The sequence below is a fragment of the Grammomys surdaster genome, unplaced genomic scaffold, assembly GCF_004785775.1.
Source record: "Grammomys surdaster isolate TR1022 unplaced genomic scaffold, NIH_TR_1.0 345, whole genome shotgun sequence".
In the NCBI taxonomy this organism is placed as follows: Eukaryota; Metazoa; Chordata; class Mammalia; order Rodentia; family Muridae; genus Grammomys; species Grammomys surdaster.
The window spans coordinates 36,212-61,684 of NW_021604764.1; the positions used below are offsets into that span (position 1 = coordinate 36,212).

Genomic DNA, 25,473 nt, shown 5'->3' on the forward strand with positions numbered 1-25,473 from the left:
TTGCATATTTTGGTTTGATTTTATTTGGCAGATGTTTTAGAATAATTTCTTGACAACACAGAGGGAAGAGTAAGAAGAACTCTATGTATCCATTGCACAGAAATAGCCATGTGAGGCTCAGCCTTGTTTTTCTTCTACTACTCTCCCTTCCCCCACTACACAAAATTATTAAGAGTTGTATCTATAAGTAAATTAAAGGGGGAAAAAAGGTGATACCAAAACCATATCTCTTGCAAAACTCAAGATCTTAAACAATTTTAATGTCATAAGCAAGAAGGCCTCCAATGGAAAATCCAAGATAGAAAGACACCTTTTCTATGCTCCGCCCACTTCTAAGTTGACCTAAATGAGTGGGTGTAATTGGTATTGTGATTTTTTCATTGATCCCATACTCTATGTATAAAGAGTTGTTTTCAGCTCGTCCTGGTAAACGAACCAAAAGGTCCTGGACCTTTTCCTCTTCCCATACTTTTCCAGTATGCCACAAGGAATTAATATCTGATCCCTTTTCAAAATTTTCATCAATTTTTCCTTTGTGGATGAGTCTGTTCCTATTGTTACCTTTCCCAAGAAAGAAATATGCAATTGGTTGCTTTGTGCGATACATGCGTTTATATCGCCCCCTGAAAGCGTTCTCCAGTGCTAGGGCATACTTTTCCATTTGTTTAGAATCTTGATCTAGTTGTTGGTTTTCTGGCCAGAATAAAAGAGAGGCTAGAAAGTAAGGTTCTAGAAATTGGTAAGTCAGTCCTATTGGTTGCAGAATCTCTCGAAGCTGTTCTTTCAGCTTTTTAATTGGCTTCACTAACTTGGAGGTAGGGTTAATACAAGAGAGAATGATGCTGGCCAAGATAAAGTTTTGTTTTTCCTTTTGTTGGGTTTTGATAACACATTGCTCAAGAAGGAAAGTGTATTTGTTCACAATATCTTCCATGGAGCTCACAGCATCTTTTGGACTTTTGATAAGATATTCTAAGAGTCCAGAAAACTTGTCTGCTTTTAAAGCTTCTAGGCTTCTCCGAGTCCTTTCTACTTGTAGAGGTAAACTGAGCTTTGATCTAAAATTTTGATTTTCTAATTCTTCCATGGGGCCAAATATTTCTACATACTTCTTAAAGTATCCAGCCACCTTTCTCCGATTTTTCGTCTCTTCATATTGCTTTATATTGTTTCTGGGTTTAAGAAGGACAAAGTAATCATCAAAAAAATCAAAGGATTTTTTCAAAGAAGACTGCAGGTTAGTTAGATAAGGAATAAAATTCTTGAGTGCAGACTTAAACTCATTTTGATCTCCCGGGATATCACCATTTCCTGATATAAAGTTGACCATATCTCGTTTAGATAGTTCATTTTTGTTGTTAAAAAAAGGAATGAGTTGGAGCATCTGGATGGTGTAGAGGCCAACTTCTATCTCCCCTTGATAACCAGCTATGTTGTAAGTATCGTACCTCCTTTTTGACTTCTGATACAACCTTTCCTTCCCTTCATATTCTCGGTCTTCGGTTTGCTGTTGAGATTCTTTGAAAGCAATTGATGCGTGCTCCGCTAAATCTAAAAGCTCAGTTAGCTCATTCACCGAGATAATCCCATTTTTTATATTATCATCTATCCACCATCTTATTTTACTTTTGTAGACTTGACCTAGTGTATCTGAGATGTAAGAATTATTAGGCTCTATTATTCTTGCTTGTTTTGCCCAACGTAGAGCATTTTCAAAGTCCTTCTCTTTAAGGTAGAAATGTCTCGCTAAAGCTTGGCAGATGAATGCATTGGGGTTGAACCTACGGGTAGCTTCACATAATACAGCTTTAACTGCATCATTTCCTTCGTCTTTATGTAAAGCTTCAATGAATGGAGAAAACCAGTTTCCTGTCTCACCTTCATGTTCATTGCGCTGTCTTGTGAGCAGCAGTGTTTGCACATCTTGGAAAAATTTGCTTTTTCCTATACCAGTATCATAGAATAGATTTTCTGTTAACATATCCATCACAATTTTACTTTTGTTCAAGTTGTAGCTTCTCTTCAATTCTTCCAGCGAGAGAGTGGCAATCAAATGGTGAATGATGCGCACTCCATAGTAACTCCCGCATTCGATCACCTCGGATTTAATTAGAATTGTGGAGTAGGTACCCATCTTGTCTTCGAACTTTTCTGTCCCCCAGAAAGCCTTCTTGTTTGAGATTCCTAGGAAATGCTCACACTGTGAAAGGGAAATGGTAGTGTCAGGTACAAAAGCATTAAGGAGAGCCAGGAAAGCAAACAGCTTTGCTTCCTTGGTGGTAACATTTTGCCCTTTCAGAATGTTCCTGACCACATTTTCTATGTACTCTTTGTTAAAGTTGGTTTTCATGATCATAAAAGAATAAAAATCTTCAAAGTTTTTATGTTGTTCTTTGATTTCTGTCAGCTTCAACTCAAATGCTCTCTGTTCTTTGGGAGAGAGTTGCTGGACTAGGGCAACACTGTCTGGCATCTTTGCACTTTTCTCAGGATTTTGTGACCTTGTACAATTTAGAATGATCACTAGAGGCTTCTCATATCGAATGTGTTTGTTAGCGACAGCGGTTTGGATGGAGGCCTGAAGAAGGTAGACGTTGTCTTGTTCTTCAAAATCATCAACAAGGAGCAGCACAGGTAAATACTCCTGATGGCTTGTTGCTCCGTAAGTGATTAAATTTGTTACCTGTTCTCCAATTTCTGAAAAGTCCTCTGTCTTATTTTTCAACACAGCACATCTGAATTTCTTCCTTAGTTCCCAGAGAATATGCATGGCCAAAGTAGTTCCTCCACAGCCCGGATGGTGGTACAGGTGAATAATTTTTGCACATACTGGCTGAGAAGAATCTGCCCATTCTTGAATCTTTTTTTCAAGCTTCACATATTTATCCCTTTTGACAAATGATGAAGAATAGTTTTCAGAAGAAAAGTAGAAGTTCCACCAGGACACTTTGCCACCCCTGTAGAAGTCTTCTTCTTTGGATGTCTTGAATTCAAGCATTTTCTCTTTATCTTTCTCCAAGAGTGTACCTTCACATTCATTTTCACAGAGAATTTCCAAGGCAGTCATAATTTCTTCTTCCTTTTTCAGAAGGACAGTAGATGAGCCAACAGATGGCAAGAATCGCTTTGAAGACTGAGTTAAAGATTTTAATTTAAGAATGGTGCCATTTATCTCTGCAAGATTTAAAGTAGAAATGCTTTGGCTTGATAATTCATTTTGCTGTCTTGATAATCTTGCTTCAAGAAGGTCTTTCCATACCTGATATATCTTTGGGTTTACACAAATACACAGGATATTTTCCATTCCTTTGAGATCTTGATAGAAAGCACAGAAAGTCTCAATAAGGGGGTCTCTTGGGTCATCCACAGAGGACAGTAATAAAAATACTACCAAAAACTTCCCTCGTGGCATTATGTCATCACGTGTAAGAAATGAAATCAGTCTTCTGACTTCAGAAGCTCTCTCTCTTTGCCAGGATATTGAATCTAAGGGTTTGTATTTGTCACTTTCTAGGTCTAACCTGCCATTGCAGAAAATCCAGCTGGGTTGCTGGTAAAGGTTCAGACTGGAAATCTTCTCACTTACTGTGGTTTTTTCTTCTATAAATAGGCTTGGAAAGTGGAGGTTTGCTACTCGGCTTCCTTTGAATGCCTTGACCACACCATTGCTCTCAGACTCAGGATCAAACTCTAATACAGCAAACCATTTAATTTCCTTCAGGAAATCTACATGTTTGGTCTGATGTGGATGACATTTATTTGTTACAAGAATGTACCATTCATAGTATGAGTTATCTAACAGATCCCTATTTCCTGTCAACAGCTCAATTAGCTTTTGCCCCTCTCTGTTGTTTCCATTTAGTTTTACTTTAGATTTTTTTTCTGCTTCTTTCCTAAATTCTGACAATTGTTTTAAGTCTAATTTAAAAGTTTTGAAATCAGCTTTATTCCTTATGATGTCCTTACTTTTGGGTCCATCTCTTACAAAGACTGAGTAGTTTGGAACTTGTTGCCATGCTTGATTCTTTAAACATTGCATTTTGATTTGGAAGTAGTCTTCTTTGCATTCTGAGTATTGTGGAATGATATCCACTTCAATAACAAATTTGTTAGATGGAGTACTATTTGGCAGTAAAACTTCCACAAATCTTGGCTCTCGGATGCACTTCTTTGCTTGTTGAACTTGATGGACCTCAAAATACTGGGCTATAGTCAGATTGAAGTGGTCAATGAGGGCGTCCTTACTGACAGTGGTGAGCTCCACGCCAACAATCTCTCCTTGGGGTTTGTCTTTGACTCCAAAATGAATGGTGCCATTAGTACGTGAGTTCATACAAGCTGAAGCAAATCGGAAGACTTCATTGCTAAATTTCATCTTTATGTCCTCTTCTGTGGCTGTCTCTGTGTTTGTGAAGGCTTTGAATTCATGTATTGGGTCAATGAGATTGAGTGGTCCTGTTTCAGGCTGTAGGATGAAATGTAATTTGTAACGGTATGGATTACTGAATTCATTGAAAGGATATGCAATGCATGTTGGTCCTGGAGATGATTGCTTATCCTGTTGGACTGTTTTATATTCCACCAGCTCATTCTTTTCTGATTTAGAAGCTTTAGCCTGTGGACTTGCCGTAGAAGCATCAGCTTTATGTGAGTTCCCTTCTGGACTCACTGCAGAGGAATCAGCCTTATGTGAGTTCTCTTCAGCTCTTTGGTTTTGCTTTGAAGTCTCTCTACTTTCTGTCTGAGTTTTAGAAATATTTTTACTGTGTTTTGTCTTCTTAGGTGTCTGAGTAAAATGTCTTGAGGATGTTTTCTGCAATTCTTTGAATAACTCTTCTATTTGGATAGCTGGCCCATGTGTTATGCCCATTTCAACAAGATGTTTTTTATTTAACCACTTCAAGACTGGTCCACTAACGTCTTGTTCCATCAAGATATCCCTGTGCTTTTGGTCAATCCTGTGTCTTTCTAGCCATAGGTTTACATCCTCTTTTGTCCAGTCATCTGTGGCTTCTGGAAGGTTGAGTGTCTCTGCCATTCTGAGTAGCTGTATAGAGAAGAGAAAAAATTATGTTGTAGTTTATAAGTGAAAATGTGAAGCATTCCATTTTTAAATAGGTAAAATGTAGATGTCACAACATTTGAAAACTTTTTGACACCAGCTTATTCTATATCAACCAAAAAAATACCACAGCACTTATCCTTACATGAATTATAGCACGTTATTTCCAGTTCTCTTTTCTCTTTTCACTTTATATACTAAATGTATGTTGGGGATGCTGCCATTCATAGATCATGCTTTTTGTGGTTGCCACTTATAACATGTGTTTTCTGTATTATTAAGAATATTCAACTCTGCTATATAGAAGAAAAGTATGTGTTGTAGTACGGTTTAATTTCAACTCTGGGGTTTCTTTCCCACTTTTGATCATTCAGTTCCCAGATAAAAGACACAAAACCTTTATATTTGTGATAAGCCTTTAAAGCACTCAGGCTAGACAGATATCTACCCTCTGAGCTGTTAGAATCTACTTCCCCATCAATAACCTCAAGTTATAAATTGCCATGTTTTATCTGGGCTGCTCTTAACTCTAATTGACTAGTCCTCATTGCCACGTTTTCATGACTCACCTACCCCATGATGTCTTCTCCTTTCTCTAACTTCTCTTCCTTTCAAGGTCTCCTCAGACCCCAAGCCCAGGACTTGAAACCACATGTACCTCTCTTCTGCCCAGATATAGGCTGTCAGCATCTTTATTCAACCAATAGTTTTAAATTAAGGAGCAAAGTTACATAGCATCACTTGGTATAAGTGTGGATTCTCTTCTCCCTGAGGCAACCAGAGCCAATATTTAACATTACAGTCTATAGCAACAGACCAAACCTCAAAAAATAGGAAGCTAAATGTAGAGCTAAATATAATTTCCTTAACTTTCTGTGATAGAGCCAAAAAATTAAAACATATGAGTGTTAAGCATAATTAGAAAGAAGTAGAATAACCAAATATTAATTAAAGATTAATGATAGACATAAAACACTTAACATATTGATGTACTGATCGGCTTTCCCATTTGATAAACTACTCTGTTGCTTTGTGTTATCTACTCAGAAAATATAAATCCTAGGGTAGATTATCAAGGTACTTGACCTTTAGCAGAGGTCAGACATAGTTACTTGTCTACATTTTTCTGGTTAGAGAAAGTGTATGCCATTGACTGAGAAAGTTTTTCTACTATTGAATCCCATTGTACAGACCTAAAATAGGAACACAGGAAGAGAGATAGGTTTCAATAGTTCAGACAAGATGAAATTGGGTGCATTCTGAATGGTATTTTCATAGGCAGGCTTCAATATTTTAGTCTAATAGCAAAAGGATATTATTATATGGACATAAGTTGTATACATGTGGTAAAATATCTAGAGAAATCATTTTAAAAGCTATGAAAGTAATACACTAAAACATTCATACAAATGTAATAGAACAATTCTCAAGTAACTCAGAAGAACACAAAAAAATAAGAGAGAAAAGGAAAATTGAGAATACAGAGAGCACAAAAGCAGGATTGACTCGTAACATATCAATAATCACTTTCACTATAAATGTTTTATATGTAGAAATTAACAACACTGAGTTGGTAGGTTGGACTAGAAATATGACCACACTGCATCCTTTTTATATGATGTCCAATTGAAATATGAGATGAACACATTGAAAATACAAGTATACATAGATTTATATCATTCAAATATTATTTAATAAACATAGAAGTAATTATACTAACTACAAAGTAACTACAGACAAAGTAGATAACAGTATAAAGAAAATAATCACAGACGGGGGTATTAAATATTGATAATAGTTCACCCAACAAGATGTCACAGAATTCCTAAAGGTATTTGCACTAGTCAAAACTGTTGGTAAATGTGTGATGTAAACACTCATAGGATTTTGCAGTTTTAAGCAAATCTACATGTATAACTGAAGGCTTTAATACCTTTCCTTGCCTTAACAATTGATACAATAGTTAAACAGGAATAAGAAACATACAAAAAAATTTAACATTACCAATTTAACATCAGTATCAATCAATAGGCTGTAAATTGCATTTATAGAATACTCCAAGAAATACAAAATACCATTTTTAATAGTCAAGATTTTCTATTTCATAAATTATAAAGCAAACTTCAACAAATATAAAATAATTGAAATCATACAGAATGCTTGCCAAGCACCATGTAATCTTTAAGATTTTAATGCACTTATTTAATGAATTTTGGTATATATTTTATGTGAATGCACATGATGGACACACAATTGTCAGTTTAATGGATTTTTTAGACTTACTATAGAAACAAATATTGGGACATTGTAGTAATTTGAATAAGCCTAGCTCCCCTACAGGTTCATATATTGAAATGCTCAGGGAGTGACACTATTTAAAAGAATTAGGAGGTGTGACCATTTTGGAGAAAGTGTGTCACTGGGGCGTAGGCTTTGAGGTTCTTAAAAACTCAAGCCAGGTCCAGTGGGTTGATTATTATTGGTTGTCAACCTGATTACATCTCAAATGAACTACAATCAAGTACTGGACTGTTATCTTAAACGTAACTACAATGAATGAATCAAGTACAACTATGAGAGATGTATTGCTTGGTTTAAAGTAGTGAATCTACTTCTAGTCCAGATTTTTGAGTAGGAAGACACACTTTTAATCTGAGTCATGTCTTCTAATGGATGTCTGTGTAAAGACACAGAAGAAGAAAGCTTTTTCTATTTGCCTGCTTACTATTACCTTGCTAGCAAGTTCATTTCTTTCTCTGAGACATCCAGCCTGTGGACAGAGCATTCTTGGACTTTCCATTCTCAGACAGCTATTGTTGAATTAGCTGGACTACAGTCTGTAAATCATTCCAATAAACCGTGTGTGTGTGTGTGTGTGTGTGTGTGTTTGTGTGTGTGTGTGTGTGTGTGTGTGTGTGTTTGTATGTATGTGTGCATATGTTCTTTGTAGCAAACCATCCACTGGAGTCTCTCCTTCCTCTCTGCTCCTGTTCTCATTGGTCATGCATATCTTCTCCTACAGCCTGCCTCCACTGCCTCATCCCTTTGTCCTACCACCTATAGCACCTAACAGCACCTATAGTTACTCCCTGGAAATCCTCTCGCCATGGTGGCCAGGGAATCAGATAAGTGATCATCACGGTCCCTCCTCTTCTCTAATTATAACCATCCATTTTTACCCTCAGCTTTATAGCAGAAAACCTGCTGTGGCTTCTTCTCTGCTCCCATATCCAGGAGTCTACATAGAACCTGGTGGCACACCCAGCTTTCCTCCCTTTTATGGACTCTCACAGCTCTTCTAGCTCATCCACATTTCTTAGTGTCTGCTCCTAGTACCTCAAAACAATTTGGAACCCTTAGCGGCCACACCTGGATTTCAGAAGCACACCCACCCAGGCAACCTGCAGACACCACACTGCCCAAAGAACCCAAAAGAACAGAGGAAAACCAGGACTGGAACTCTCATGAAACAAAGACAAGACCTAATATCAGCACGATGATCCCAAACCCAGATGCCCAGATACCAGCATAAAAACAATAGCAGCCTTATTTTATAGTAAATAATAACAGCCAGGAAAATATGGCCCCACTAGAGCCCAACAGTTTTATTACATAGTATGTCTCGAGAAATGCAATATAGCTGAAGCACAAGAAGTGACTTCAAAATAGCTATTATTAGCATGTTCAAGGACCTTAAAGAGAAACTGAATAAATCCCTTCATGAAATCCATGAAAACATATAGTGGAATGAAGTGAAGAAAATAGTTCAAGACATGAAAGTTGAAATGGAAACTTAACTGAGGAAAAATTGAAAATGAAAAATGTAGGAATTCATCTAGGAAGCTCAAGAGTAAGACTAATAGAATACTAGAAATGGAAGACATACTCTCAGGATTTGAAGAAAGAAGAAATCAATACCTTGATGAAAGAAAATGTTAAATATGAAAAATATAGGCACAAACATCCAGGCAATCCGGAACACTATGAAATGACTAAATCTATAAATAATAGAAATAGAGGAAGAAAAAGAAACCCAGGGAAAAGGCAGAGAAAATATTTTTAACAAAACCATAGAAGAAAATTTCCCTAACCTAAAGAAAATGGTGTCTATCAAGGTGCAAGGAGCAAACAGAATACCAAATAAACTGGATCTATTAAAGTAATACCCAAGTTTTCAATGCAGACTGTGTCTGTCTGTCTGTCTGTCTGTCTGTCTGTCTATCCATCCATCCACTTTACATCCTGATTGCGTTTTCCCTCCCATTTCACCTCAGTCCTACCCTTACACATCCTGTTCCCCATTACCACCTTTCTCCCCAGAGAAGAGACAGCCCACCTTGGATACTGTTCTACCCTGGGACATCCAGTCGAAATAGAACTAAGTGAATCTTTTCCCATTGAGACTTAAAGAGGAAGTCCACTTAGGGGAAGGGGATCCAATGACAGGCAACAAAGTCAGAGACAGTCTCTGCTCCAGTTGTTACGAGACCCACATAAAGACCAAGATGCACTTCTGCTACAAGTGTGTAGAAAGCCCTAGGTCCAGTCTTTGCACACCCTTTAGTTTGTGGTTCAGTCTCTGTGAGCTCCCATAGGCCCACGTTAGTTGACTCTGTAGGTCTTCTTCTAGTATTCTTGACCACTCTGGTTCACTCAATTCTATCCACCACTCTTCCAGAAGACCCTGTCCCCATCACCACCTGATGTTTGGCTGTGAGTTTCTCCATCTGTTTCCATTTGTTGCTGGATGAAGTCTCCCAGGATACAGGCTAGTAAGTCAGCTTATTTAAGCTAGTCTAATAGTTATAGCTAAAAATACATATTGACTCTCACACACTGATAGTGGGTGACTTCAATACCCTATTCCCACCAATAGACAGGTCATCCAGGGAAAAAGAAATGTTGAAGCTAACTGACATCATACACCCAATGTACCAACAGATATTTACAGAACATCTCACCCAAACCTTCTTCACCAAACATTTTACCAAATACCTTCTTGGTAATACCTCATGGAACATTCTCCAAAACTGACCACATACTCAGACAAAACAAGTCTCAACAGATACAAGAAAATTGAAATAACAGCCTGTGTTCTATCTGACTGCCCCAGATTAAAGCTGGATGTCAACAACATAGAAACAAGAGAAAGTCTGCAAACACATGGAAACTGAAAAACTCACTACTGAATAAAGAATGAGTCAATACAGAAGAAAGAAAGAAATTAATGACTTTTTAGAATTGAACGAAAATGAAAGCAGAGTATATTGAGAATTATGAGACACCATGAAATTAGTGCCAAGAGGCAAATTCATAGCACTAAGTGCCTACATAAAAACAATTGAAGAGATCTCACATACATAGCTTAATAGCATACATAAAAGCTTTAGAACAAAAAGCAATCATACACAAAACGAGAAGATGGCAAGGAATATTCAAACTCAGGGCTAAAGTTGGACACCTTTCATCACCAAATGAAGCTTCCAGTGCTGGGAATGGATTACATTTAATCAAGTTGTTGGTCAAAGAGGCCTCAAGAGAAGCCTCAATCTTCAAGAGTCTGACATACTCAGAGGCAGATGCTCACAACTAGCCATTGAACTGATCATGGGGTTCTCAATAGAGGAGTTAGAGTGAAGACTGAAGGAGAGCTGAAAGGATTTGCGGCACCATGAGGAGAGCAACAATACCAACCAACCACAGCTCCCAGGGTCTAAACCACCAGCCTGGGAGCACTTACGGGGGGATCCAGCGCTTCAGTTGAATATGTAAGAGTGGAGGACCCTGCTGGGCATAGGTGGAAGAAGAGAACCTTGACCTCATGAAGGCTGGATGCCCCAGGGGGTGGGAATTTTGAGGGTGGGGAGGTTGGGGGGGGTAGATAGAGGTTACATCCACAGAGAAGAAAGAGGAGGGGTGAGGGGATTGGGGGTTCCTGGGTGGGTGGGGGATGGGGTAAGGGGACAACATAGGAAATGTAAATAAAACATCCAATAAAATTAAAAAAAAAAGAAAGAAAGAAAGAAAAAAAAAAGAGAAGCCTCAAAAAGCCCAGGCTGTTGTCAAGGCTATTGGTTGTTCTTCACAAACTGACAGTAAAGCTCTACAGTTGAAGAAATAACCTAGATAATTCATTGAACATGGAGATGTTAGACTAGTGTCTACCTATAACCTTCACCCCATAGACTAGCATTTGTGGTACTAGAAGGTACTCTGTACCAATCAGGCTACATACTCTTTCTTCTACAATGATGAACTGTCTGTAAGATGAGCTAGTGCAATGGTGGCACAAAGCAAGTTGGAGTAATCATTCATTTAAGCTGGATGCCATTTAGGCATTTGGTGGGACACCGAAGGTTGCATTTAAGGCTTGCTTCACGAAAAGGAACCTATCCCTGACACTGCTTAAGTGGCCAAGAAACTAAAACTAGATAGTCCATGGATCCAGGGAATAACCTAATACTTCTATTCTGTTAAAGGAATGTAACAATAAAATGACACCCAATGGCATTCTGCTATTCTTATAGATCAGTGCCTTTCTCAGCCATCATTAGAGAAGCTTCCTCCAGCAGTAGATGTAAACAAATAAAGAGACCCATGGAAGGACAACATACGAATGAGAGATCTTGGAACCCTGTGTCCTAAATGGGATGTTTCTATAAATTCCCGTCTCTCATTGTTCAGGGAACCCCATGGAAGAGGAGGCAAGAAGATTGCAAGAGCCAGACATAATGTGGGACACCAAAGAAACAAGGTCCTCTTGACACAGCAGAACCGATGAACATATAAACCTACAGAAACTGTGTGAGCATGCATAGAGAGCATGCAGGGGTCTGAATCAAATGAGGTTGCAGTGCTGAGAGGAAAAGTGGACACAGGCTCCCATCTCAGACCCAGAAGCTGTCTCCAATTAATAACAACTTTCAAATGAAAATGTAGTTCTCTCCAATGACGTTTCACTGGGGATACCAATCAGTCAAAGACAGTCCCCATGCCCAGCAGTAGATGGCCAATACAAAATTAACTCAATTGGCATCTTTGCAGGTTCTTTGTCTCATAATATTTTGTTAGGACTTTTTTTTTTTTAATCTTAGAGGCCCTTTTCTTCTATGTGTTTTTTATGCTTTTTCTTTGGCTCATTTTCTTCTGTTTGTTTTTGTTTTATCTTATTATCTGCACTAGCTGGTTTTATGTGTCAACCTGACATGAGCTGGAATTATCACAGAGAAAGGAGCCTCCCTAATGCCTCTGTGAGATTCAGCTTTTTCTCAATTACTGATCAAAGGGGGAGGGCCCATTGTGGGTGGTGCCATTCCTGGGCTGGTAGTCCTGGGTTCTATAAGAAAGTAAGCTGAGCAAGCAAGGGGAAGCAATCCAGTAAGTAACATCCCTCCATGGCCTCTGTTTCAGCTCCTGCTTCCTGACCTGCTTGAGTTCCATCCTTGTTGATGAACAGCAATGTGGAAGTGTAAGCTGAATAAATCCTTTCCTCCCCAACTTGCTTCTTGGTCATGATGTTTTTCTGGAATAGAAACCCTGACTAAGGCATTATCATTCTGTAGAAAGGGTGTGGATCCAATGAAAGGTGAGGTGTGAAAGATCTTGTAGTGGCTGTGGAAGGAAACCATAATCATAATGTATTGTATGAAAATATCATTTTCATTAAGCGAGAAATCAAGAAAATAAGAGAGATAAGAAGAGTTCTAGCATGTTAATAAGGAAAACAATTCTTTGAGATTATATAGTATTGTAAATATTTGTGGACTGAATCTTGAAACTTGTAATCATATGAGATAAGCATTAAAAGGTATGAAGGTCAAGTAAATCCTGACATGGTAATTGTAGGTGACTGTGCTGGTTATTTTTTTTTTTTTTTTTTGGTCAACTTGATACAAGTTTATGGTCATGTGGGAAGAAGGAACCTTGGCTGAGAAACTTTTTCTATTAGATTGGCCTTCAGGTAAGCCTGTAGGGTGTTTTCATGGTTAATGATTAATGTGGGAGGGGCCATCCCACTGTAGGTGGTAACACCCTTGGCCAGGCTGTCCTATGTTGTCTAAAATAACAGACTGGGTAAGTCATAGGAGGTAAAGCAAAAAGCAGTGTTCTTTCATGGTCTCTGCATCAGGTCCTGACTCCAGGTCCCTGCCTAAGTTTCTGCCTTGGTTTCCCTCAATGATAGACTGTGGTTGGGGTCTCTGACTTTCCTCAGTGATGGGCTGTGATTGGGGTCCCTGGTTTCCCTCAGTGATGGACTGTGATTGGGATATATAAGCCAAATAAATTCATTCTTCCCCCAAGTTATTCTATGTCATGATCTTTAACATGGAAACAAAGCAAAACAAAACAGCAACCCATTGGCCCACTATCATATCTAGATAGTTCTCCTAAAGTGATATATTTAGCAAAGAAACTTTGTAGCAAAATTACCCTATGGATCTACTGTGTTCAACAGGTGTCTCCAGGACATTATTCCGAATAGAGAGAGCACATTGTTCTCAGCAGTATCTGAAACCTTCTCTACTTTTTTTTCACTCTAAACTACAGATTAGCCTCGATCCTTTCTTGCTATACTTCCATTCCTCTTCATGGGTTAGGAATATTTACTCTGTGCCTTTATATGGAGAAGCATATAAACTTTTTCTTTCATTTGATAGCACTCACAGCTAAATGACTGCCTTGAGTCTTAGATCCTTTGAAATTGTTGGAACTGTAACATCGTGAGGACTTTTGAAGTTTGCACACATTGGGCAGTAGGAGATGACTATGAGTGTAGGGGCACCGGAGTGGAATGTTATGATTTGAGTGTGAAATGTCGCCACTGCTTCATGTGTCTGCATACTTGACCCCTAGCAGGTGGCACTGTTTTGGGAGGTTGTGGAACATTCTGGGCATGGGCTCTAGCTGGCAGATATATTGCCACAGCAGAGTAACTAGCCAGTCTCCATTTCTCCCCAAGGTCTCCTTCTTCTTCCTGGTATGCTGATTTAACAGGAAAGTCTCCTTGCTCTGCTTTCCCTACTATGGAACCTTGAACTAAGGTCAGTCCTCCTCGCTCAGTCCTCCTCGCTCAGTCCTCCTCGCTCAGCTGCTTGTTGTCAGTTTGATCACAGTGGAGTTAAAAGTGACAATACAAACTGTAAACCTAGAGTAAACATCACACAAATGGGGAAAATATGAAAGTATTTCCCTTAAAACAAACTCACTTTTACTCAGTTTAGAAGAACTATCCAGATGGGAAAGTGGGCTGAAGAGTCAGTTTTGTTTTGCTCTGTTTCCCTAATAAAGAGCATGACAAAGGGTACCTTGGGGAAGAGTAGCCTTATTTGGCTTACACACCCCAAGCCTAGTCCATCACTGAGGGAAGCCAGGAACCCCAATCACAGTCCATCACTGAGGGAAGCCAGGGACCCCAATCACAGTCCATCACTACGGGAAGCTAAGGCAGGAACTTAGGCAGGAACTTGGAGTGAGGAATTGATGTAGAGGCCATGGAAGAACACTGCTTTCAATATACTGTTGAATGTCTTAACTAGACCACTAAGACAGAAGGAAGAAAAGTGATATAAATAGGAAAGAAAAAAAAGCAAATTATAGCCGGGCAGTGGTGGCGCACGCCTTTAATCCCAGCACTTGGGAGGCAGAGGCAGGCGGATTTCTGAGTTTGAGGCCAGCCTGGTCTACCCAGTGAGTTCCAGGACAGCCAGGGCTACACAGAGAAACCCTGTCTCGAAAAACCAAAAAAAAAAAAAAAAAAACAAAACAAAAAAAAATCAATCAAACAAACAAAAAAAACCAAATTATTTCTAGGTGACATTGTATTGAAAGATATTAGGACTACTCCAGAAAACTATTAGAAGTAACAAATACTTTTAGCTAAGCAGGATAATACAAATTAAACATATGAAATTTAGTAGTTTTATACACATATACATACATTTATACATATACATATATATTGATAATGAACATGCTGGGAAAGAAATCAGGAAAATAGTACTTTTCACAATAATGCCTTAAACAGTGTCCATGAATAAATCCAACCAAGAAGGTAAAAAGTCTCTAGAATGCAACTCTGAGGCACTGAAGAAGACAAAATGTGGCAGCAGTTAGTGAGGAGGAACCCTTAAATAATGGTGGGGAAATAAGAATTATTTAGTGACTATGGAAATCAGTATAAAGTTTATAAGAAAAATGTAAAGTAGCTCCAAAATCTCACCTAGATATACCACCTCTGTCACATAATGAAAAAAATAAAATTTACTATAAAACAAAGATTTCAGTATACTCATATTTAATATGGTAGTTATCATAATAGACAAATTAACAAATTACCAAGATATCTTTCCTCTTATTAATGGATAAAGATATATATATATACACACATATATATTGCGATATTCGGCCATGAAAAAAATTATGTCATTTGAAAAAATGTGTGGAACTGGAGATGGTCAAGCTAGGCAAAGTAACTCAGAAATGTCATAAAGGAAAGGCAAAGTGGAAGAAAGTTACCCACCTCATGTCAGTCAGGAAGGAACCAGAGGGGAAGACTCTGGTAGATGAAGTAAACTCTTCAAAGTATGCCTCTACTAACATAATTCCAGTAACTGGATCACTACCTTTAGTTTCCACCATCTTCCAACAAAGCCATTAAACCACAAAACAATCAATGGATTAATCCATTTATTAGGTCAGAGTCTGCATGATCCATGCATTTTTCAAGATGCAGCATTTCTGTACACTGCAGGGAACCAAGCCTTCATCACATGAGCCTTCAGGGGATATTTTATATTGAAACCACAACACACAACAACTTTCGTAAATCTGAGGAGAATTTTGTTGAGTGAAAAAAAAAAAAGACAATCCCTAACATCACAGTCTGTACAATTCCATGAACATATATGGCGAAGCCATGACAATGGACAACATGTTTATAGAGTTAAGGAGAAATGGTTATGAGGAAGTGAGCAGCCTTCCAGTCTGGGCCCAACACTGAGCCGATCCCGGGTGGCATCTCTGCACCCAATCTCACAAAGCCCAGAGGAAGCGAGCCTCCCAGGAGCTCTAACCTGGGCAGCATCTTAGGTAAGAAGACAGCAACACCCGCCCCAAACAGGGAGTATCTGGGACGCACTGGGACCCAGGAATTCACTCTTGGCCAGGAGCACTGGTTCCTTCCCATCTGGACCTGAGAATTGAGCAGATTTTGGACCCCAGCTCTAACCCTAGTAGTAACATTGACCCCACACAGTTCTGACACAACCAAGATAATAGGTAAAACAGGCTCCAGTCAGAGACAGTGCAGGTAGCACTAAGGAGACCCAGATGGCGAAAGGCAAGAGCAAGAACATAACCATCAGCAACCTAGGATAGTTGGCATCATTAGAACCTAGTTCTCCCACATTAGAAAGTCCTGAATTCCCCATATCACCAGGAAAACAAGATTCACATTTAAAATCACTTCTAATGATGATGATAGAGGACTTTAAGAAGGACATAAACATCACTCTCAAAGAATTTGAGGAGAACACAGGTAAACAGGTAGAAGCCCTTAAAGAGGAAACACAAAAATCCCTTAAAGAATTACAAGAGAATGCAAACAAATAGCTGAAGGAATTGAACAAATCCATCCAGGACATAAAAAATGTAAGTAGAAACAATAAAGAAATCAAAAAGGGAAACTACCCTGGAGATAGAAAACCTAGGAAAGAAATCAGGAGTCATAGATGGGAGAATCACCAACAGACTACAAGAGATAGAAGAGAGAATCTCAGGTGCAGAAGATACCATAGAGAACATTGACACAACTGTCAAAGAAAATGCAAAATGCTAAAAGTTCTTAACACAAAACATCCAGGAAATCCAGGACACAATGAGAAGACCAAACTTAAGGATAATAGGTATAGATGAGAGTGAAGATTCCCAAATTAAAGGGCCAGTAAATATCTTCAACAAAATTATAGAAGAAAACTTCCCTAACCTAAAGTACAAGATGCCCATAAACATACAAGAAGTCTACAGAACGCTAAATAGACTAGACCAGAAAAGAAATACCTCCCATCATATAATAATCATAACACCAAATGCACAAAGTAAAGAAAGAATATTAAATGCAGTAAGGGAAAAAGGCCAAGTAACATATAAAGGCAGACCTATGAGAATTACACCAGACTTCTCACCAGAGACTATAAAAGCCAGAAGATCCTGGACTGACATCATACAGACCCTAAGAGAACACAAATGCCAGCCCAGGCTACTATACCCAGAAAAACTCTCAATTACCATAGATGGAGAAACCAAGATATTCCATGACAAAACCAAATTTACACAATATCTTTCCACAAACCCAGCATTACAAAGGATAAGAGCAAGTAAGCTCCAACACAAGGAGGGAAATTATACCTTAGAAAGAGCAAGAAAGTAATCCTCTTCCAACAAATCCAAAAGAAGATAGCCACACAAAGATAATTTCACCTCTAATAACAAAAATAACAGGAAGCAACAATCACTGTTCCTTAATACCTCTTAACATCAATGAACTCAATTCCCCAATAAAAAGATATAAGCTAATGGACTGGATATGTAAACAGGACCCAGCATTTTCCTGCATACAGGAAAACCCACTTCAGTGACAAAGACAGACACTACCTTAGAGTTAAAGGCTGGAAAACAATTTTTCAAGCAAATGGTTCTAAGAAATAAGCTGGAGTAGTCATTCTAAAACCTCCAGCCTGAGAACACATAGGGAGGGACTCATGGCTCCACCTGTATAGGTAGCTGATGGTGGCCTTGTCAGGCATCAGTTGGAAATGGAGAGCCTTGGTACCTGTAAGTTTGGATTCCCTAGTGTTGGCGAATTTGAGAGCATGGAGGCGGGAATGGGAGGATGGTGGGAGCACACCCTCATAGAAACTCCCAGAATTATATGGATTAGACATGACAGAGGCAGGCTGCCAGAAGACTGGATTCCAGAATTCAAGCAAAAAATTATCTTGGTACTAAAATTTGTTTTGAGAATCGTATATTGCAGAATACACAGCATTGGTGCATCTACTTTTCAAGCAAACTGAGCAGACCTGCTCGAACCTCTGATGTCCTGGAATTTCAGCTGAATGCAGTTAAGACACAGATGTCAGAGGCTTATCAATTTACTCTTCCCCCTGCCCCTCTTCTAATATCTCAACGCCCGTAATCAGCTTGAGGAAGTTAATGAAGAGTTGGTGCCCCTATTTCCTGGGCTTGGGGACTGAGGTGGTTAATATTAGGCTGTCTTTCTAGGGAAAAGCAGTGGTTTTGTTGGAACAGGGAGGAATAGCTAGGATTTATTGCATAGCCATAACCTATTGGTAGAAATCTGTATAATCATTATTAAGCTGAAGTTCTTAAATGGTATAAAACTTACTTTGATTTCAAATTTAAGGTTTTCATTGGTACGAGTTTCTTATTGATATAGAAGTGAGATTAATAATGTTACTCTCATAGGCATTGTGCCTATATAACACATTTAGGAATACAAGGCTTAGACACATTCCTTCTATAACTTATTTTTAACTGATTTGAGATGGTTAGCCTGTGAGTTAAGGGCCTATAGCAAATTCATGTCTCTTAGTTTATTGTTAGGGTGTTTTCTATGTCTTGTTTAGAAATAGCTGAGAGGAGCTAACAGACAACAGTCCAGATTGCCTTACATGGATAGTTGGTTTTCAAAACGTCAGAAGTCCACAGAATTGACGTTACAAACATTTCTGTATTAATGTTCACTTTGATTAGAGACCTGTCTGCTCCTGACAGCTTCCCTGTCTCGGATTCTAAGAAGAAATTGAGCATCTTTGGAGTTACTCCAGTTGTGGTGAGGCAGCCACTAGGCGAGAATTACCTCTTTCCATCTACAGACAAATTACTGTCCAGAAAAGGACACGCTTGCAGAATAGTCGACTGATTATATCTGCCAAGACAGAGTAATCAGCCCTTAATAATTCTGCATCACTAGGTCTGTCAGATGATCCTGGGCCAGAAGGCCAAAGATTGGATGCTCCAACGTTTTGTAGTATAGGGACTGTCCAGGTGTTCAGTGGTCTCTATAAATTGGCTAAGTTTTAGAAACTATGTGTCGTGCTTCCCATATAATTTCAGTTTATTCAGTCATTCTGGATTTCTGACGGGGTCGAAGACTTATAGTCTCATAGCCAATCCCAGCTATTTATTTTGAGAGAAAAGATTTGAGAGAATGATTTTTCAGCTGACATTCATTCTAAAGCCAAGAAAAAAAAAGCCAGGTTTAGAACTAAGTCTTTTAGTTAGGAGAGATGATAGAAGTTCTGTTTAGTCAACAAAATGATGGACTGGATATTAGGTCTATCTTGTACCTTACTGATACAAATTGGTATAGTTATGCTCTAATTGCATTTTGAGAGAAAAGGGTTTTTTTTTTATTTTAACAGGAAGGGTGATATGTAGGAGGAGCCAAGTTGGGAGGAGTAAGGAGAGGAAGAGGACTAAGAAGAGGAGGAGGAGAGGAGGAGCTAGGAGATGAGAGAGAGAGAGAGAGAGAGAGAGAGAGAGAGAGAGAGGAGAACATGGAGGCATATGTTAGTGTGTCTCCACGTGTCAAAGGTAGTTGTTATATCTAGTTGGGTATTGAGTTACACTTCTGATTGTATGGGCATCTTGTTATTGAGCATTACCAAACTTATAAAACCTTTGATTAAGATTTTTTTAAAAAGTAAGTAAGCATAACTGTAATGACCAACAAGGGAGATCTTTGTGTGTAGTTTTTGTGTTTTGAATGAGCAAATGTTGATGTGATGTATTGTAACATTGCAGATTATACCATTAGGAAACCTTAATAAAAGGTAGATCGACTATATGATCACTTCTCACACCTGCATGCAGATGGTGGTAATCACAAATGAAACGTAAATAAAAACAAACCCACAAAATTACAATGGCATGCTTCAATGAGAAAACATTTAAAATTGAACAGCAATGAAAAATGTTGAGTATCGAAACTTCAGAAAGAACACCAACAATATTTGTAGAACATCTAACCTTAAATGCTTTTATAAAAATAGAACAATGATTTAGTGAGCTTAGAGAACACAACAGTAAACTTAAATGGGGAAGAAAGAGGGAAAATAGTTAAAAGAAGAAATTTAAAAAGGAAAAGACAGTCACAAGAGAGATGCTCAACAAAGTCCAAAATGGTACTCAGTAAAAGGCGATTGACACACATGTAGAAGAATAAAAGAGAGATAGAAGATTGTAGCAATATCAGATGCTGCAAAAACTAAGTGAATCACAGGTTATTACAACCAACTCTACATGAATAAGATCTGAAAAGTGAGATAACTCACTTACCCAAACTGCCGGAGACACAGTGAAGGGCGTCCCGCCGCCCACGTGAGGCTGTAGGTCACCGAGGTCTCTGATGTTCTCACTGGGTCCGCAGGAAACAAGGTTAATGAGTTTGAAAAACGTATACCTTCAAAGTTATATCTGAAGATACCTGACACAACAGGAGCTGCATGTTAAAATTCCAGGGATGCAAAGCTCTCTCCTTATGGGCATTTTGGGCAATTTGCTGGTTCTGGCTTAGCAATGAGGAGGACAAGCTAGGACTAGTTGGAGGATGGTAACTCCGTGGGGCTTTTGAAAGTCACATGGATGGATGCAATAGATCAGGATCTGCAGCAGTTCCAAAATCTTAGCCAGCTGCACACATTCAAAATTAAACTGCGTGGATTAACACCAGCACATGCCAACCAGAAGAGCTGGTGTTAAAACCCCAGAACCCCAAACATTGCTACTGTAAGCTTAAACTGAATGGAGCTTTTGCAATGTGCTGGTGGGAACGCAATTTGTTTCAGCTTATTTGAAGAAAAAAGAACTTGATTGCTTTTATCAAATTAAAAGTATATCTAACTTATAACTCAATAATTTTGGTGGAGGAGAAAAAAAAGTGAAGTGCTGGCTCAGCAACAACAGAGCTGAGTTTCTGTCATGTAAGAAGGATGGAACTACAGCCCCACTGGCACAGAGAATGCACTGTGTGAATGTATCTCCATGAAATTCAAGGACAGGCAGAGCTGAACTTCTTACTGCAGTAATTTCTGCTTAGGGATATGTTTTCTGAGAATGGGAACAAGGACACTGAATATGGGAAGCTACATAAATGAACATACGAAGAAATGTCAGAGCTGTATCACAGAGGCAGGCTCAGTTCATATACATCACTCTTCAACTAAAAAGCCAGTGATAACTCTGAAATGCATGATGAAATAAAGAGATGACTAAAATAGAACAGAGGCTGTGTAGAAACAAGACTGCCCTGTGGTCTAGAATCAAGGGCAAGAACTAGTTCAAGTCTAGGTATTCACATCTTACTGTTTTCCCACTTTGAATATCTACAGCAGATTTCAGGACTAGCTTTTGACTTCCCTGTTCCACTCACAGTTAATTCTTAGCTTTAATTTCTCCAAAACTTTACTCAAAAGTTAACTGCCTACTGGATATAACTCAGCGGCAGACTTGAACTTAGATCCCCAGCACACGAGAATACCAACTGAAGAAACGAATCTACCCTCACCATTACTAAGGCTCCATAGACAAGAGATTCATACAAACACCTCACTAGGTTTCAGCATGCAATCTGAAACATTACATTTTATACATATTTGTGTGATGGTTTTTTTTTTAGATGACAATCTTGTTCCTAACCAATCTTCTTATATCTCATATGGTCTCGGTCTCTCTCTCTCTCTCTCTCTCTCTCTCTCTCTCTCTCTCTCTCTCTCCCTCCCACCCTCCCCCCCTCCCCCCCGCGCACTCCCTCCCTCCTGTGTGTGTGTATGAGAGAGAGAGAGAGAGAGAGACAGAGACAGAGACAGAGGGAGACAGAGAGAGAGAGGCAAAAGTCTAATAGAAAGATTAAAATCCTGCTTGCAGATTTTGAAGTGGAATAAACTTCCTGAATAATCAGACGGCTTTCAATGAAGAGGACTCTTATCCCATGAATTTAAGTTGCCAGTTTATAACTGAATTTCCAATACCAGCATATCAGAAAGTCCTTGAATAATGCCCCATTCATTCTCTCTGCCCATTATTTCACTAACATTTTTAGTCAGAATACGAAATAAAGAGTTTTACTACTATGGTATTTAAATTTTTTATTTATTTGCACTAAATTTGTGTGCTTGCAAGCGTGTGTACTTGTGTGGGGGCGAGCAGAGAAGGAGAGAGTGGGAGGGAGGAGAGAGGTAGGAAGAGGGAGGAGGGAACAAGAGCATTCATGTAGAAGTCCTTGTGTGGTTTAAGACACTGGGAGTCTGTGCTTTTACTACCCATTTTTTTTTTTTAACTCTGAGGCAGGTTTTCTTACCCAAACTGTGGCTAAGTTGGCAACCAGCAAGAACCAACAATCTTTCAATCTTCAACACACACAGTACTTGGGTTCAGGCAGGTCACTACCTCTGCATTTCAGAAGTGAGAACTGAGGATTGACTCAAGTTCTCATACATACCCACACAAGTGCTCTCCTTATTCACTGAGCCATCACTCCAGCCTGTATGATATTTCCATGTATTCTGTTCCACTTTAAATCTCAAGAAAGCAGACAGAAAAATGTTTTATTTATATCTTGCAGGCTTATCTAACCCACGGCTTCCTGGCTGCACTCAGACAAGGACGATTATAAAAATAGTCCAACCTGAAGTTATAAATTTATCTAAAACTTCATGAGTGTGTATATGTGTGTGTGAGTCTGTGTATGTGAGTGTGTGTGTGTGTGTGTGTGGTTTCTTTTGTAAGTGAATGGCATGGTTTTCAAACATGAACTTTGTGGATGACAACCTGTCATAATGTTGAAACATTGGATCCTCCTCTACCATGCAAGGGACTGCAATAGCAAACTTCATACACACCTCCAATAACCTCTCAGTATCAATGCACATAAGCCACCAAGAACAGCACAATAGCACAATCCTTAAAGTTATCTATTCCAAATGACCACATGTCCTGTGGAAGAAGCCTGCTCGATGCCAACGCCTTCCACTTTACTGGTCATTATAGCAATGTTTACCACTTGATTGGCCTTGTTTTAAAGCAACATTCTACCCTTTATTTCCTGGAAAAAGTACATAGTTTATTATATATCCTGTTTCTTCAAATCTAAACTTCATATGTATAAATGGCCAGGTAAGCACACTACTTCATATAACTGCATAACATTTCCGTTTATTTAGTATTGCTTAGAGTGGAAAGGGAAGATTCTGAATGACACAGGCACTGAAGGTGCTCTCTTCTCTGTGTGTAGCAGCCCACCTTGGCCTGGTCCAAGCCAGTGGTGAACTTGTCAGCATATTTACCATCCCCGTTTTCCAATTCTGCTCAATTAACAAGTTGAAAAGCAAAACATCTCAAGAGCATCAATTTCCACATCTTCTGTCTGCATCTTCATGGAAGAAAGTTATGGACTTAACAGAAATGACTCAGGAATGATGAAAGAGATGTGTAAATGACAGAGTACTGCCACTTCTGGTCTGTCACCATTTCCTCCTGTACACGCAGTCTCACGTGAGTGAGGGGAAGGAGGCAGGAAAGGACCGCCTTTACTGATATTATAGTTGTCTAACACCCGACCCCACTGCCCACTAGTTACCCTCATATTTACATGTATTCACTTGCCTCATATGTTCACATGCAACTGTCCAGTTCTGACCCTCAGCTACTCACTCCTGTTTTTTGCTACGCTGTCCAGCCACCTCTGCTGCCCAGTCACTCCCAACACAGTGAGAGTCACTCCCAACACATGACGGCCATTTGGCTGCCTGGTGTCCCCAGGCTCCTGATTACAAGCCCATGGCTCTTATGCAATATCTTATCAGGACACCAGGAGTCTCCCTAACTCATAGTTATTATACATATGTCAGTCCCCACCCATCTTGGTGTAATAGTATAAAAATGTAAGATAGAGTCATGAGTCAGATGGATTATTCATACCTGGGCTACATGCCACAAAAATATCAGGATATAAAGTTGAGGGTTGGAGGCAGAGAGATCTGGGCTGAAGTATTTGCTTGAGAAATTAAGCAAATGACATCAAAGGGATGAATTTTCACTATTTTCACTCCCAGCTTACCAAACCGAGTAGATTTCACTTTTCACAGTGCTTCCTCTAAAACAGTGGCTCTCAACTTCCCCAATGCTGCAACCCTTTAATACAGTTCCTCAGAGTGTGGTGACCCCCACCCCAGCCATAAAATTATTTTCTTGAAACTTCATAACTGTAACTCTGTGATCTTATAAAATATAAAGTAAATATCTATATTTTCTGATGATCTTAGGCAGCCTCTGTCAAGACACACAGTTTGAGAACCTCTGCTCTAAAGCCTCTCTTGAGTCTTGATAGTCGTTCCTTGATTCAATAATTTAAAAACCACAGAAGAGGCCACTTGGGGAGAACCTATATGTCACTGTATTACTGTTTTTAATTTTTCAGACTTTCCTGTGTTCTAAAAGGTTTGCACAAACCCTAAAAGTTCCTGCAGGATCACACTTATATAAAAACCCCTAGGAAAGGAAACAGGAGGAAGGCTAATTAGGACTAAAAATAAGTGATGTGTGTGTGTGCATGTAAATTCTTTTTCTTCTTTATATTGTATAAGCTCATAAGCAATTCTGGGGATACTTTGTAAAATACACACACACACACACACACACACACACACACACACACTTGGATTGTAGGTTTGTCAGTTTTTCTCAAAAAAGGTCCTATTCAATAACATTGTTTTCCTAGGCCCTTGAATGACATTTGCGGGGGGGGGGGGGGGAAATCAGACCCAGCTCCTCTTTCTTACCAAGCACATGAAACTTCCAGAACTCCCTAGCAGACATTCTATGAGCATTCTGTGTCTGTCTCTCACACATGGACTTGACACTAATATCCAACACACTATCAAGGACTTCATTTTCTAAACTGCCTGTTCCTTAGTGATTGGAGGACTATGTTTTACACTAATGTAAACATTAAAGTGGTTTTTTTTTCCTTTCTGAAGATGCTGCTTTTCTTTGAGAGATATTAATAGTGTCTAATTTTCAACAACGTCTTTAATGGAATGTCATGACCACAATACCATTTACAACAACCCATAGTCCAGAAATTCTAAGCTCAGAAAATTATCAGCTTTTTTTTAGAATATACTTAAACTTCCTAACCTCAAAGTTTATTTTTGCTGGTCAATAAACTGTTGCTGTAGGCGACAATACTAACGACAATAATAGGAAAGAAAAAATTTTGTACTTACCCTAATTTTCAAATTTCTTCTATGTGGAAAAAAACTTTTAAAAGGAAAAAAGAAAAAAAAAAAAACCCTGTCCATTTTGATGGGGAAAAAAATGTCTGGTGTCTG

The 25,473-nt window shown here is 38.9% G+C and overlaps 1 protein-coding gene across 2 annotated transcripts; it reads right to left on the bottom strand.

Moving 5' to 3' along the window:
- Samd9 (sterile alpha motif domain containing 9) lies at positions 1–25,405 on the bottom strand. 2 transcript variants are annotated; one of them, XM_028779159.1, is made up of 3 exons: positions 25,369–25,405; positions 20,423–20,501; positions 1–5,047 (listed from the first exon to the last, which is right to left on the bottom strand). In XM_028779159.1, the coding sequence occupies exon 3, from the start codon at positions 5,036–5,038 to the stop codon at positions 248–250; it is 4,791 nt and encodes a 1,596-aa protein (XP_028634992.1). In that variant the 5' UTR covers positions 5,039–5,047; positions 20,423–20,501; positions 25,369–25,405; the 3' UTR covers positions 1–247. The 2 variants fall into 2 exon arrangements, with proteins under 2 accessions (XP_028634992.1, XP_028634993.1); XM_028779160.1 differs by lacking the exon at positions 25,369–25,405 and adding an exon at positions 22,584–24,225.
- Positions 25,406–25,473: the final 68 nt, after the last annotated feature.

What these genes read in the sequence shown, in the direction of transcription:
- Samd9 (XM_028779159.1), bottom strand. Translation starts at nt 5,038, where the DNA reads ATGGCAGAGACACTCAACCTTCCAGAAGCCACAGATGACTGGACAAAA.